The sequence below is a fragment of the Carcharhinus amblyrhynchos genome, chromosome 2, assembly GCF_965287045.1.
Source record: "Carcharhinus amblyrhynchos chromosome 2, sCarAmb.v2.hapA, whole genome shotgun sequence".
In the NCBI taxonomy this organism is placed as follows: Eukaryota; Metazoa; Chordata; class Chondrichthyes; order Carcharhiniformes; family Carcharhinidae; genus Carcharhinus; species Carcharhinus amblyrhynchos.
Genome location: NC_137325.1, coordinates 35,660,002 through 35,675,421, shown reverse-complemented (window position 1 = coordinate 35,675,421; position 15,420 = coordinate 35,660,002). Strand labels below are relative to the sequence as shown.

At 39.4% G+C, this 15,420-nt stretch overlaps 1 protein-coding gene across 1 annotated transcript in view; it reads left to right on the top strand.

Moving 5' to 3' along the window:
• The window catches only part of LOC145353613 (dysbindin-like), a 216,631-nt gene that overhangs the window by 18,149 nt on the left and 183,062 nt on the right, over window positions 1-15,420 (top strand). The window contains exon 4 of the mRNA XM_080204382.1: window positions 15,073-15,133. Within this exon, the coding sequence (XP_080060508.1) occupies window positions 15,073-15,133 (61 nt within the window). The remainder of the gene's footprint in view (window positions 1-15,072; window positions 15,134-15,420) is intronic.

Below are 15,420 nucleotides of genomic sequence, written 5' to 3'. Positions count from 1 at the left end.
TTGCTATGCAAAATGTGACAAAAGTTAAATGTGTACTGATTGAGTCTTTAAGTAGGTTTGATATTTGCCTTAACTATTTAACTAGAATTGCTGGTCAGTGTGGAGATGTTGTAAATAATGTGTTTAAAATAATTTTCTTTGTAAAGGGTGGTAATTTTTAATTTAATTGAGCCCAGTAAAATTTGGTTTCCAGACTGTATAAATCCTGTCACGAAGCCTATGTATTATGTTATCACCATGAAAAATAGCTAATTCAGTATGTATTTACGATGCTCTTAATTCATTAGTTGAAATTTCTACCATTGGCAATGATCTTTTGCACCATTACCTTATCTGGAGTTGTACAGTTTAGCCTGATATTTGCAAATTGTTTGTTGTTTTCATAATTCAGTTAGACATAGTGCAGTAAAGTTGATTGCCAACATTGTTTCAATGAGATCCAAATTGAAAAATCTACAGTGCACGAAAATTTCACCTACTTTCTATTGTTTTACTGAGTGATATTGTATTCAGTGAATATTCTAATTTGTTAATGTGGTTTGGAAAATGCACCAAATAATTCTGTTCAGAATATTCAACATATATATGAGACAATAGATGAGCTAAAAGGGAGTGATTGAGTTGGCAGTCTCGATGATGGCCTTGACCATGAAACTGAAGTGCCAGTGGAACAATTACTGTACTGTCTAATATTTTGCTGATTGCCAAATGCTGCTTTTTCTTTTTCATTCATTCATGGGATGTTTGCTAGTCAAGAATTTATTACCCATCCTTAATTGTCCTTGAACTGCCATCTTCAATCATTGCAGTTCATGTATTGCAAGTGCATCTGGACTTTGACCCTGTCACAGTGAAGAAACAGCAATATGTTTGAGGTCAGGATGGTGAGTGACTTGGACGGGAACATCCAGATGTTGGTGACTGCTGCCCTTGTCCTAATCTGGATATTAGTGATCATGGGTTTGGATGAGTTCCTGCGGAGCACATTATAGATGGTGAACACTGCTGCCATTGTCCATTGTGGTAGAGGGAGTGACTATTTGTGGATAGAATGCTAGTCAAGCAGGCTGCTTTGTCCTAGATGGTGTGAAGTTTCTTGAGTATTGTTGGAGCTGCACTCATCCAGGCAAGTGGAGAGTATTCCATCACACTCCTGACACACTCCTGTAAATGGTGGCAGACTTTGGGAGTCAGAAGCGTGTTATTTGCTGCAGGATTCTTAGCATCTGACCTACTTTTGTAGCCACAATATTTATATAGCTAGTCCAGTTAAATTACTGGTCAACAGTAACCTTCAGGATGTTGATAATTGGTGGTAATGGCATTGAATGTCATGCGGTGATGGTTAGGTTCTCTCTTGTCGGAGATGGTCACTGCCTGGCACTTCTGTGGGAATGGTACTTGCCACTTGTCAGTCTAAACCTGGATATTGTCCAGGTCTTGCTGCATTGGACAAATTTGAGAATTCACAAATGGCTTTTTATTAATTATGGGGATGTAGCTTTGCTGGCTAAGCCAACATTTATTGTACCTGCTTATTTGCCCTTGTGAAGGTGATTATGAGCTCTTTTTCTGAACCGCTGAAGTCCATGTGGTGTAGGTACACCTACGGAGCTTTTAGGGAGGAAGTTCCAGGACTTTGACCCACTGACAGTGAAGGAATAGTGATTATATTTCTAAGTCAGGATGTAAGTGGCTTGGAGAGGAACTTCCACCTGATGGTGTTCCCGTGTGTCTGTTGTCTTTGTCCTTCAAGATGTTAATAGTCGTGGGTTTGGAAGGTGCTGTCTGAGAAGGAGGGTGCAGAACATTGAGTGATCATCAGCAAAGCCCAACGTCTGACTTTCTGGTGGAATGAAGGTTATTGATGAAGCAACTGAAGATGGTTGGGCCTAGGATACTACCCTGAAAATTCTGTAATGACCTGGTACTGTTAAGATTGACTTCCAACAACCACAGCCATCTTTCCTTCTGCTAGGTATGACTGAAACCGATGGAGGGTTTTCCTCTGATTCCCAATGACTCCTGATACACTAGGGCTCCTTGACATCACACTCTCAAATGCTACTTGACGTTAAGGGCAATCACTCTCTTCTCACCTCTGGAGTTTAGCTCCTTTATCTGTGTTTGAACTAAGGCTTTAATGAGGTCAGAAGTTGAATAGCCTTCATGTAACAATTACTGAGCATCAGTGAGCAAGTTACATAGGCATAGGACATCCCCCACCCAGAGTACGTTCTGCACCGACCCTTGATGTTCATCATGGAGGAGTACTGATTTATCAGTTGAGGAGAGGGACGCTTTGTGGTAATCAGCAAGAGATTGTTGTGCCCATATTTGACCTGATCCTATGAGATTGCGTGGGATCCAGAGATGATATTGAAGACTCCCAGAGAAATTGCCTCCCAACTCTGTACCATTGTGCTACTGCCACTTCTGGTGGGACAGGATGTACCCACTGATGGTGTGTCTGAGACATTATCTGTAAGGTACGATTCTGAGAGTATCATTATGTCAGGCTGATGCTTGACTGGTCTGTTAGACAGCTCTCCCAATTTTGGCACAAACCTCCAGATGTTAGTAAGGAGAACTTTGCAGGGTCAGCAGGACTGAGTTTGCCATTGTTCAAACCACCCATGCGTAACTTGATGCTGGCTGGTCTGTCTGGTTTCATTCCTTTTGAAACTTAGTGATTTTCTATCTTGCTAGGGCATTTAAGAGTCATACATTGTTGTGAATCTGGGGTCACATGTAGGCCAAACCAACAAAGGATCACAGATTTCCCTCTCTTTTTAAAAAAAAGTAGTGATCAAGGTGGGTTTTTACAACAATCATTGTCGTTGATAGACTTTAATTCCAGCTTTTTATTGAATTGAAATTGATGGGATTTAGACCTTGGTTCCCAGAGTATTGGTCTCTGGATTACCAGTCCAATGACTATCACTACTAATCGTTGTCTTCCCATATGCTACATGGGTGAAGCAGTGTTCAAGTTGCTGGTCTTCTGCAAGCTATATTTTCACTCAATGAACTGAGCACTTTGGAAATTAGTCAATTCATCAAATTAAACCAAAAAATAAGTACCAGTGTAAAATTGGCAATTTTGTTTTCAAAGAAATGGAAGAACTAGAAAGCTGAAAAGATTGAAATCCGATTAATTGTTAGGATTAGGAAGTGTTTAACTCTGAGATCTTTTGAAGGAGGTGATGGCAGTATGATTTGTGATACGTTGACTACTGAGAATCATTGGACAATACAGAGGAAATTAGATCAGACTGATGTTTTTATTTAAAAAGGATAACAATTCAGACACAGATTTTTCATTTTCAGATGTGTAAAATCACTTAGTTGATTTAAAGAGCAGTTTTGAACGTTATTCGTACCTAATAAATAGCATTCAGCATTTTTAAAAGGGGAAGATCCTGTCAGACTAACCTCCTTGATTTCTTTGAAGAAATGACAGCACACATGCATTGCAGTGCACTTTTGCCAATAAGTCATTGTATGGAATTTTAATCACTACTGGAGTTTTAAAATAAAATGTTATTACTTTTGATTTTTTTATCACCTCTTTTGTCTTGATTCCTTTTTCTTCCTCTATTTCATTCTCAGTGCATGATTTGACTTTGAATTGAATAATAGTCTAACTGGCACTTCCTTGTTAAGACTTGGCCTTGCTCTTTAATGTTTCTTCAGTTTGAAGGGATAAGATGACACACAAAGCACTTTCCCATGTCAGAATGGCTTTTGACATGTAGTAAGTTGCAGTACAAATTCTCAATTCTGTGTGTATGCCGTTTGTTTGCCACTGTGAGCAAAATCCAGCAGAGTTTTGTATAAAATTATACATTTTCTGACTAACCATGATGAAGATCATAAAAGATCTGCTGGCGTTATATTTTAGAAATTTGCCATGATTTCTTTCTGTTGTACTCAAATTTCTGTGCGCTTCAGAAATAAATATAAAGAAACAAAGATTTTTTTATACAGAATAACGAAGCCTGAGTTGACCTCTATAAATTGGCATTTTATCTAACAGCAGTGTGACTTTGCAGTCTTAAAGAATCCATGCCTTGCCTGCTTTTGCATAAGAATAATCATTTGTTCATTTTCACCATAGCTTTGGTGGGGCCATTGGCATTGTCTGTCTTCTTCTTTAGCTTTCTTCAAGCCTTCTTGCTGCACATTTTAGTGCTGTTCACCCACCAGATTTTTCTTCTACCTTTTCAGTTCTGCCCTCAATTTCTGCTTCATTTGTTGCCATGGCTGTTGGGTCTTTGTTTCCAAAGCTGTACTTGACTATCTTTCTATCTCCACCTATTACAAAATAGCATATATTTTGAGCTGTTGTGAAATGTGTGTGTGTGTTTCTTCACTGAATTATAATTTGTATGTTTTTAAAGGTCCACATTAATGACAGGATTTATTCAGACTGTTCATCGGTGAACATTGTAGAAACTAGTGAGTTCTTTGATTAATTGCTTTTGAGTCAAAAACAAATCACATGCAATGTGCAGAGAACTGGAGAAAAATTATTGGAGGCCATATGCATAATTAGCCAAAAATAACTAAAAAGGATTTTTTGAATACATAAAAAGAAATGGAATGGAGGCCGTGTGGAATGAACTGTGAAATTGAGCCGATCTGCACTCAGAGTAAGATATAGATCTATGTTCTATAGAGTTTTGATGAAACTGCTTTTTTCAGAGAAAATTAAAGCTGTTTTACTTGTTATTTAATTGTAATAGATCAATATCATCTCTACTAAGAACATTTCATAATTCTTCATCAAACTGAATTAGGAACAGGATTAGTCCATTCAGCCTTTTGAGATTCCGCAGCCCTTTGAGGCAGAAAATTCCAAAGATTCATGACCTGTGTAAAGAAATTTCTCTTCCTCTCGGTCCTAAGTGGCTTACCCATCATTTTGAAGTTTTGCCACTGATTTCAGACTCCTCAACTTTTGGGAAACTTGCATATACCTTGTCTAATCCTTTAAGTATTTTGTATGTTTCAATGAGATCACCTGTTACTCTTTGAAATGCTAGAAAATACAGGCTTAGGTTGCCCAATCTCTCTTCGTAAGACAGTTCCGCCATTGCCAGAACAAATCTGGTGAATCTTCATTATACTCCCTTCCCAGTAAAACGAAAAAGATAGTCTTTAATTTCAGGAAACATTGTAGAGAACATGCCCTTGTCTGCGTAGATGGTAATGAAGTGAAAATGGTCGAGAGCTTCAAGCTCCAACAACCTGTCATGGTTCCTCTACGCTTACACTGTAGTTAAGAAAGCCCACCAATATCACTACTCTTTCAGGAGGCTAAGGAAATTCAACATGTCTGCTATGACTCCACCTTTTACAGATGCACCACAGAAAGCATCTTTTCTGAATATATCGCAGTTTGGTGTGGCTCCTGCTCTGACCAAGACTGCAAGAAACTACAAAGAGTTGTGAATGTAGCCCAGTCCTTCATGCAAACCAGCCACCATTCATTGACTCTGTCTATACTTCCTACTGTCTTGGCAAAGCAGCCAGCATAACTAAGGACCCCACGCATGCAGGTCATAATCTCTTCCACCTTCTTCCATCAGGAAAAAGATATGAATGTCTGAGATCACATGCCAACTGACTCAGAATAGCTTCTTCCCTGCTGCCATCAGACTTTTGTATGGATCTACCATATATTAAGTTCATCTTTCTCTATACAGCCTAGCTATGACTGTAACACTATATTCTGCAGCCTTTCCTTTCCGCACTCCTTATGCACTCTGAGTCAGAGGTTTTTAGCACGGAAACAGGTCCTTCGGCCCAACTTGTCCATGCTGCCTTTTTTTTTAAACCCCTAAGCTAGCCCCAATTGCCCCTGTTGGCCCATATTCCTCTAAACCCATCTTACCCATGTAACTGTCTAAATGCATATTAAAAGACCCACCTCTACCTCTGGCAGCTTGTTCCAGACACCTGCCACTGTGTGGAAAAAATTGCCCTCTAGACCCTTTTGTATCTCTTCCTTCTCACCTTAACCCTATGCCCTCAAGTTTTAGATTCCCTAACCTTTGAGAGAAGATATTATTTAGCTGGTCTATGCCCCTCATTATTTAGCTGGTCTATGCCCCTCATTATTTAGCTGGTCTATGCCCCTCATTATTTAGCTGGTCTATGCCCCTCATTATTTAGCTGGTCTATGCCCCTCATTATTTAGCTGGTCTATGCCCCTCATTATTTAGCTGGTCTATGCCCCTCATTATTTAGCTGGTCTATGCCCCTCATTATTTAGCTGGTCTATGCCCCTCATTATTTAGCTGGTCTATGCCCCTCATTATTTAGCTGGTCTATGCCCCTCATTATTTTATAGACCACTAAGATACCCCTAAGCCTCCTATATTCCAGAGGAAAAAGGTCCCAGTCTATCCAGCCTCTCCTTATAACTCAAACCATCAAGTGCTGGTAGCATTCTAGTAAATCTTTTCTGCACTCTTTCTAGTTTAATATTTCTATAATAGGGTGACCAGCACTGTATTCCAAGTGTGACTGTACCAATATCTTGTACAACTTCAAGATGTCCCAACTCCTATATTCGGTGTTCTGGCCAATGAAACCAAGCATGCCGAACGCTGCCTTCACCACCCTGTCCACCTGTGACTCCACTTTCAAGGAGCTATGAATCTGTACTCCTAGATCTCTTTGTTCTACAACTCTCCCCAATGCCCTACCATTTAAGTCCTGCCCTAGTTGATCTACCAAAATGCATCACTTCGCATTTATCAAAATTAAACTCCATTTGTCAGTCATCAGCCCAGTAGCCCACGATCTTATTGCAATCCTAGATAACGTTCTTCACTGTCCACTAGGCTACCAATTTTGCTGTCATCTGCAAACTTACTAACCATGTCTCCTAAATTCTCATCCAAATCATTAATGACAAATAATATTGGACCCAACACCAATCTCTGAGGCGCACTGCTATGGATAGATAGTATGTTTGTCTGTATAGCGCACAAGAAACAATACTTTTCTTTGTATGCCAATACATGTGACAATAATAAATAAAACGTGTATTGCTTCCTATTCCATGTGCTGTTACTTTGTTAATCTCCTGTGGGAGAACTTTATCAAAACCTTTCTGAAAATTCAAATATACTATCTTCATCGACTGTCATTTATCAGTTTTTTGTTAGTAACATTCTCAAAAAACTCAAAGTTCTTCAAACATGATTTCACATTTGTAAATCCATGCTGACTATGTCCAATCAGATCACAACTTCCCAAGTGTCCATTTATCACAACATTTATAATAGATTCTAATATTTTCACTACAACAGATGGACTGCACACCCATTTGCCTGACATGTTTTCTCTCTCTCTCCCTCCCTTAAATAGTGGAGTGACATTTGCTACCAGCCAATCTTCAGGATCCACTCCAGGAGCTATAGAATTTTGGAAGCTCACCAATGCATTCAGTATCTGTACAGCAACTTCTTTCAAAACTCTGGAATGCATAATATCAAGTCCTGGGACCTTAACTTTCAGTCCCATTAATTTTTCCAATGCTTCTTTCTTATATTAATTTCCTTCATTCTCCTAAGTCTTTTGGATTCTACATCTGGGAGATTTCCTGTATCTTCCTTAATGAAAAGAAACACAAAGCAATTAGTTAGCTTCTGTGCCAGTTCTCTATTCCCCAATGATTTAAACTGCCTATAATAGACCCACACTGATGCTATACCTCTGACCAGGTGATCATAAAATTGTTTTGACATGCTCAACTGTACAACATAAATCCATTAATCTTTATCCAATGTTTTTATTATTGGTATAAAATGAATACATTTTTCCATATCCAGACAAGAGCTTGAAGCAGCACCTATAGAGTACTGATGTAATGGAGGAAGATTCATGGGAGGAGGCCTGAGTAGCACTTGAACAAGGAATGTTCTACATAGCCTACAAATGACAGTCATAACTAGGATCCAGGCTATCCTTAGCCTCACCTTTTCTTTGCAGGAAGTGAGACAAAAGAATAATTGAGTGAGAACAAGTTCAGCTAGGCTAAAGAGAGTTGACCGCCCTAGTGTGAAATGGAACTGTAGAGAGATTGGACATCCATAGTGCAGAGGTTAAGGCCAGAGAACTGGAAATCATTGGTATGACATAGCAAATGCAAGTGGGAAGACTGAGGTTGGAAGCCATGGAGGGAAGGTTTCCAGAGGAGATTAAGTCAATGATGATCCTGGAAACAATGGCATGGCAGATGTTCAGTGGTGTGATATTGGTCTGGGGGAGATAGGAAAATGTGTCAGAGGATGGGCACTTGGCCTTTGCAAGGCAGAGACAACAACACCTTTATCAGCAGATTTGATAGCAAGGTCAGGGTTGGATCTGGGACAAAGAAGTACAGCAAGTTCAGAATGAGACAGGTAGAAATGGATAAGCGAGCAGAGAAATTAAGATCACTGATGTTACACTGATTGTTCTGAATGAAAAGATCAAGAGCATTCAGGAAGCCAGAGGGAAGGGTCCAGGTGGAGGAAGAACACTGGAAGTGGGTGAAAGAATCCATCGAACATGGGGAAGACTCCTACCCAAAGAAGTGAGCGTGGAGATGAGGGTGAAGGAAGAAGTAATCAGCGTGTCTGTACTTTTTTGTCCTTATCACCCTTCCTCAAACAGGGACATCTGTCATTTCTAAAATTTTGCTTTCAGAGCACTGACCTCATTTGCGCTGTTAACACACTCTGCTATCTCACAGCCTTGTGGACTCAACATTAAGTTCAACAGCTTTAGATGATGAACTCCCTTTCATCTTGACTCCCAATATTTAATCTCATTCTTTTTGTCCCAGTGTCCCTACCCTCCCCACAGGACCATTTGTCATTTTTTTCTTAAGCTTTACCTTCAACAGTGCTGACTATTTCTGTTTTAACACATTCTGCTGTCTTTATGCCAGTATTAGCGTTCTTTAGTCTTTAGCGTTCTCTCTGGTACCAATAACATTTTCGTTCAATCTCTCCTAACTTCGTCCTATTTCTGACCTTTACTCTGCTCCACCCTGTCTTAAACAGTATAAAATCCATCACTTTTCTCCCCCTCCAACTCCAACTGTACTTGAAACTTTAATTTTCTCTCTCCCTCTCTTTCCAGTCATGCTGGTAGACGTGCTGAGTTTTTCCACCATTTGTTTTATTTCAGATTTCCAGCGTCCACAGTATTTTGCTTTCATTAAACAGAATGTTTAGAAATGGCGGAGGTTATAGTGGATGCCTTGGTGGTTATTTTCCAGACGTCGCTGGATTCCGGGGAAGTGCCGGATGATTGGAAAACGGCTAATGTTACGCCGTTGTTTAAGAAGGGTGCCAGGCAAAAGGCGGGGAATTATAGGCCGGTTAGTTTAATGTCTGTGGTAGGTAAAATGTTAGAATCCGTCATTAAGGAGGAAATTGCGAGGCATCTTGAAGGGAATTGCTTGATAGGGCAGATGCAACACGGTTTCATTAAAGGGAAGTCGTGTCTGACAAATTTACTGGAGTTCTATGAGGATGTGTCTAGGGCAGTGGATAGAGGAGAGCCGGTGGATGTGGTCTTTCTGGATTTTCAGAAGGCGTTTGACAAGGTACCTCACAAGAGGTTATTGCAGAAGGTCAGGGGACATGGAGTTGGGGGTAGGGTGTTAGCGTGGATAGGGGATTGGTTGTCAAATAGGAGGCAGAGAGTGGGGGTCAACGGGTGCTATTCGGATTGGCAGTTGGTGACTAGTGGGGTGCCCCAGGGGTCGGTGCTGGGGCCTCAGCTATTTACCATTTATATAGATGATCTGGAGGAGGGAACCGAGTGCAGGGTGTCGAAATTTGCTGATGACACCAAGATTGGGGGAAAGGCAAATTGTGCGGAGGGTGTGGAGAGTCTGCAGAAGGATCTAGATAGGCTGGGCAAATGGGCCAGGAAATGGCAAATGGAATTTAATGTTGGCAAGTGTGAGGTGGTCCACTTTGGTAGGAAGAATGGTAGGAAGGACTATTACTTACGTGGCGAAAAACTGCAGCAGGCGACGGTGCAGAGGGACCTCGGGGTCCTTGTGCGTGAGTCGCAAAAACCCAGCTTGCAGGTGGTCAGGAAGGCGAATGGGATGCTGGCCTTCATAGCGAGGGGGATTGAATATAAAAGTAGGGAGGTCTTGCTGCAGCTGTATAGGGCATTGGTGAGGCCGCAGCTGGAGTACTGTGTGCAGTTTTGGGCACCGCACCTGCGCAAGGATATTTTGGCCCTGGAGGGAGTGCAGAGGAGGTTTACTAGGCTGATACCGGAGTTGAGGGGGTTGAGCTATGAGGAGAGGCTGAATAAACTAGGCTTGTACTCGTTAGAGTTTAGAAGAATGAGGGGAGATCTCATTGAGACGTATAAGATGATGAATGGGATGGATAGGATAGAGGTGGAGAGACTCTTCCCGCTCAAAAAAGACAGTAGGACTAGGGGGCACAGCCTCAAGATAAAGGGGAGGCGGTTTAGAACGGAGTTGAGGAGGAACTTCTTCACTCAAAGGGTGGTGAATCTCTGGAATTCTCTGCCCGTTGAAGTGGTGGAGGCTGCCTCGCTAGATATTTTTAAGACGCGGGTTGATGGGTTTTTGATAAGAGAGGGGATTAAGGGTTATGGGGAGAGGGCGGGAAAGTGGAACTGAGCCACGACAGATCAGCCATGATCTTATTGAATGGCGGGGCAGGCTCGAAGGGCTAGATGGCCTACTCCTGCTCCTATTTCTTATGTTCTAATGTTGTAATTCTTTATATAATGCACTCCTCCACACTCATGGAATGCTGCCTCACAGTTGTTACTTGGAACGTGTTTGAACTTGGAACTGAACTTTCCGAGAGTTGTGTCCTTGTATATCTTCTGTCAAAGAACTACTACTTTGGAGAAGCCATAAAGCCCCACAACCCTGATTGTCCTCAGCAGGCTGTTAATTTGATTTTATGCAATTTGAGTTGCTGTAGACAATAGAATCATCACTATCTGGAGCAACATTTATCAACAATAGCTGACACAATTTAAGCAGAATTTCACTTTAAATTATGTTCAAATGATGACAAACATTTTACCATAACTTGAGACTTTTTCCCATATTTCAGTTTGAAACAAGTCTGATTATTTTGAAAGATGGGAACTCAAACCAATTTTATTTTCATTGCGCTTCATGTCCTTAGAGCCTGCCAAAGTTCTTTTTAACCAGTGGATTAACTTTCAAAGTATAATAATCATTGTGTTTTAGGAAAACTCTGCAATGTTGAAATAAGAATGTTGTCCAGGAGATGGAGAACTCTGAGGCCCAGATCTTTCTGCCAGTGGTAATGCTGGGGTGATCACTGCAGACTGCAAAAACAATTAAAGACCTTACTCACTTAGCTACTGCAGTGACCCCCTTACCATAGTGATCTGCAGAGAGCAGTGGTGAAGAAGAGTGGCGTAGAGGCAATACCAGCCATAAGGAGGTTTTGGGGAGTGGGTGTTGTGGTGATACTGTGTTAATATATTTTATGTTTTAGGAGGCAGGGTTTGTTACAAGCAATTGGTTTGTCTGACAAGAAGCAGCAGATGCTGAGAAAACAGGATAATTATTCATTTTAATCATGTTTATTTAGCAGAAGGCTGAATTTTTAAAACTTAAATAAGGTGAATTAGTGATGCTAGAAATTGGAGGAGGTAGGCTTGTAGCAGAGAATTGGTTTCATTTTCATTTTAAACAAAGGGCAGTTGCAACCTAGAGCTGGTAGAAACAAGAGGCTCTCTGTCGTTCTCTCCAGACATTTTCTCAGAGCTCCAAGACTATTAGAACAAAGAAAATTACAACACAGGAACAGGCCCTTCAGCCCTCCAAGTCTGCACCAACCATGCTGCCCACTGAACTAAAACCCCAAAAAGTATTAACAAAGGTTAAAGCAAGTGTGCCTGGTTTTACTAACTATGTTTAAAATGTGTTTTAAGTCTATAAGAGAAATATTGTTTGATTGGAACTGACATAGTGAAAAGCTAGAACTTAGAATTGTTTCCTTTCATTTTAATTATTATTCAACTGTTAAAGGTTAAGCTAATTTGTTTGGTTTAGTTAAACTATGTTGTTAAATGAAGTTTGTTTTGATAAAAGCTTCCTAGTCTGTCAATAGAATCCTGGCTGGAGCAAAACATCCTATTCTCGCATTTACGCCAAAATAGAAGAATTGTTGGGATCGAGTCTGGCTTCAGAATATACCTTGGGGTTTTGATCTGGCACCCACACAAGATGGGAATGGGGGGTGGTGGGGTACTGGTAAGTATCAGTTTAGTATTATGCAACAGGCCCAAGTCTCTGATACTGTGGTCAGTATTGAGATATTTTTGGAGGGATCCAAGCATCTCAAAACTGCTCCATAGGATATTTGAAGTTCCCAGTAATTACTATATGTGCACTGGTCATGAGTTTTAAAGAGACCTGAAGCACATAAGTGTCAAATATCTCAACATTCACAGCTGTTGGCATTGGAAGATCTGGGGGGTATGTTTTTCTGTCTCTGTCTATCTTGCTGTAGCACTCAAATCTCTCCCATCCGTGCGTTTTTTTTTCAATCTTAAAGCCAGGCCAATTTTTTATTTGCTTATGTGCTGATTTCATATAGTTACTTTTTGCCAAATTTATATAGACCTTTATTATTACAAGTGGGATGAGAAACTACATTTTAATTTGTTAAAGAATAAGTAATTTTTAAAACTTTGTGACTTGGTTAAAATTTATTGAATTATATTGACATAGTATCATACATTTGCCAATAACTATTTCAAATAATTAGTTATGAAGTTGGCAAGTAGGTGCTAATTGTTCCTAAGTTACAATAATGCCTTCACGAATGATTGGAGAGAAGGAAACAAAAATACTTTGCCAAACAATGTTAGAAAATATTCAAGATGACAAATTTTGCACTTACATAACATGTTATTTCTGTCTGTGATTGTACATCAACTGTTGAATTGTTTGAATCTTCACTGGATAAGAGTCACTTAGTTGCATTGAAGGTTGATATTTTTGGTGAACTGTTAATCTCATTGTAGGAGAAATATCTGGGAATCATCTTCAGCAGCTTTAGTCATTGTGTTTTTATGTTAAAGTACAACTGGTGCGATATAAGTGATTTTTCTATCTATTTCTATTGTTAGTATTTATGATGCAACTTTTGACCTGGCAGAGTCTGTGACTTATTTTGGTTTTGTTAACTACTAACTCTGGCTTGCTAAACATGTAAGTTGAGAGTTTCTGCTTTTGATGCAATCTTTGATGCGAGAGCGCATTGCACTGGTTTTTAGAAGTGATTATTTTGTTCGTATTTCTACTTAAACTCATTTTCAAATGCTGCACTTTAGAATGTAATTTAAACAAATATAGTTTTACATTAAAAATATTCGTAGATATATTTGAGTGGTAAGCTTATTTTGCAACTTTATTAGCATAGCTGAAAGCCCATTTTTGCAAAACAGAATTATAATGTCTAGTTCATTATCTGAGTATCCTGCATTTAGATAACTGAAAACAGTTTTAACAAACTGCACAGAATCATTTACTAGTTACGTTGATATGAATTTGTTAATTTCTTAATTCAAAGAGACCTGTTGATCCTTCTGTAGCTGGAAAATAAAGCTTAGTTTTAGCAGCGTCTTTGAAGACCTTTTGAAAAGGCATAGTTAGTGGAATCTTGCCATTTGAAACAAGGTGCTAACAAATTGCAAGATAAAATTAGCTTATTGCTGCTGACAGATTCAAGGAAACAACTTGTTGGCATTTTCTTCTACTTATGCAGTATGATGCTGAAAGAAATGTCAATTATAGCAATAAAGTATTCCAAATGTCAGGAGAAGCTTCTTTGTTGTAAATAATTAACACAAACTTTACTTCCAATTCTAAACTCTGTCTTTACTGATCTTGTTTCCTGTTTTTTCACTGGCTTCTTCTGTTCTTGCTGCTGCATTTTTGTATCCTATTTATTTGGACTTGATTTTTATTATTAAAAAATAAACCTTTTTATGTTCAAAACCAAAAGAGAAAATGCTGGAAAATCTCAGCAGATCTGGCAGCATCTGTAAGGAGAGAAAAGAGCTAACATTTCGAGTCCAGAAGGACCTTTGTCAAAGTTAAAAGACGTAGAAAGTGGGAGATACTTATACTGTGGGGTGAGGGAATGAAAGATGAGTCACAGCCACAAAAACAAGGAGAAAGGTTGCAAATGGCAGTTCATAGAGAGAATAAAAGGTGTGAATGGCCAAACGGCAGAGGGTGAACTGTGATAGATGAAGATGTGATGGGAGCGGAGGTAGGGGGGGAATGGGTGGGAGAGAGAGAAAATGGAGAAAAGGGGGGGAAAAGGTGAGGAAAGGGTCTGTCTTTCTTTATTTTTCTTCCCCCTACTTTCCCTCTATTTTATCTCCCTTTCCTTACCTTTTCTCCCCCTTTGCTTCCCTTTTTATCTCTCTCATCTATCTCTCTCTCTCTTCCCCGCCCCAGTCTTCATCTGCCACAGTTTACTCTCTGATTTCATTTTCTCTGCTATTTGGCCATTCACACCTTTTTATTATCTCTATGGACTGCTATTAGCAGCCTTCCCCTTGTTTTTGTGGCTATGACTCATCTTTTTTTCCTTCATCCTGCAGTATAAGTATCTCCCACTTTCTATGTTTTCAGCTTTGATAAAGGGTCATCTGGACTTTCAACATCAGCTCTTTTCTCTCTTTACAGATGCTGCCAAACCTGCTGAGATTTTCCAGCATTTTCTCTTTTGATTTCAGATTCCAGCATCTGCAGTAATTTGCTGTTATTGTCCAAATCTAACTTTAAAACTTTCTTTCTTCTTTGCCTCCTCACTTCACTACCCATTTTAAGAGTGATGGAAATTGCTTTTTAAAAAATGCATTCTGACTGAAAGTGCGCTCTGTAGCACATCAAAATATCAGTTTTGAAACAGAAGATGGTTAATGCTATTATTTTATCTTTGGGCAGTCACTTAATTAATTTAGAAAAGAAATGGGGAAATTTTATTGTTTTGTCTTTTTTTAAAGGTATGAGAATACATGGGCAGCCCTGCACAAACAAGCTGAAGACTGCGCTAAAGTTGGAGAGGTATGATATCAAAGTAAATTAGAAAATACTCATTTTCGTGTATCCTTCTAAAATTAATGTTCACATAAATTTTTTACCTTTATTGAATATCCTGTGATATTAAATTTGGTTTCTAAACTTTATTGCTTCTACAACAAGAGTTGTTGTCAGTTGGAAACTAATTAAACAAATTAAATCTCTTCACAATCTTATATTCCAATGGGAATCACCTCTAATTTTTCATAACTCAAGCATCAGCGCAGTTTACTCTGTCTCTAATCCAAGTTATCACTTGTAACGGGACTGCT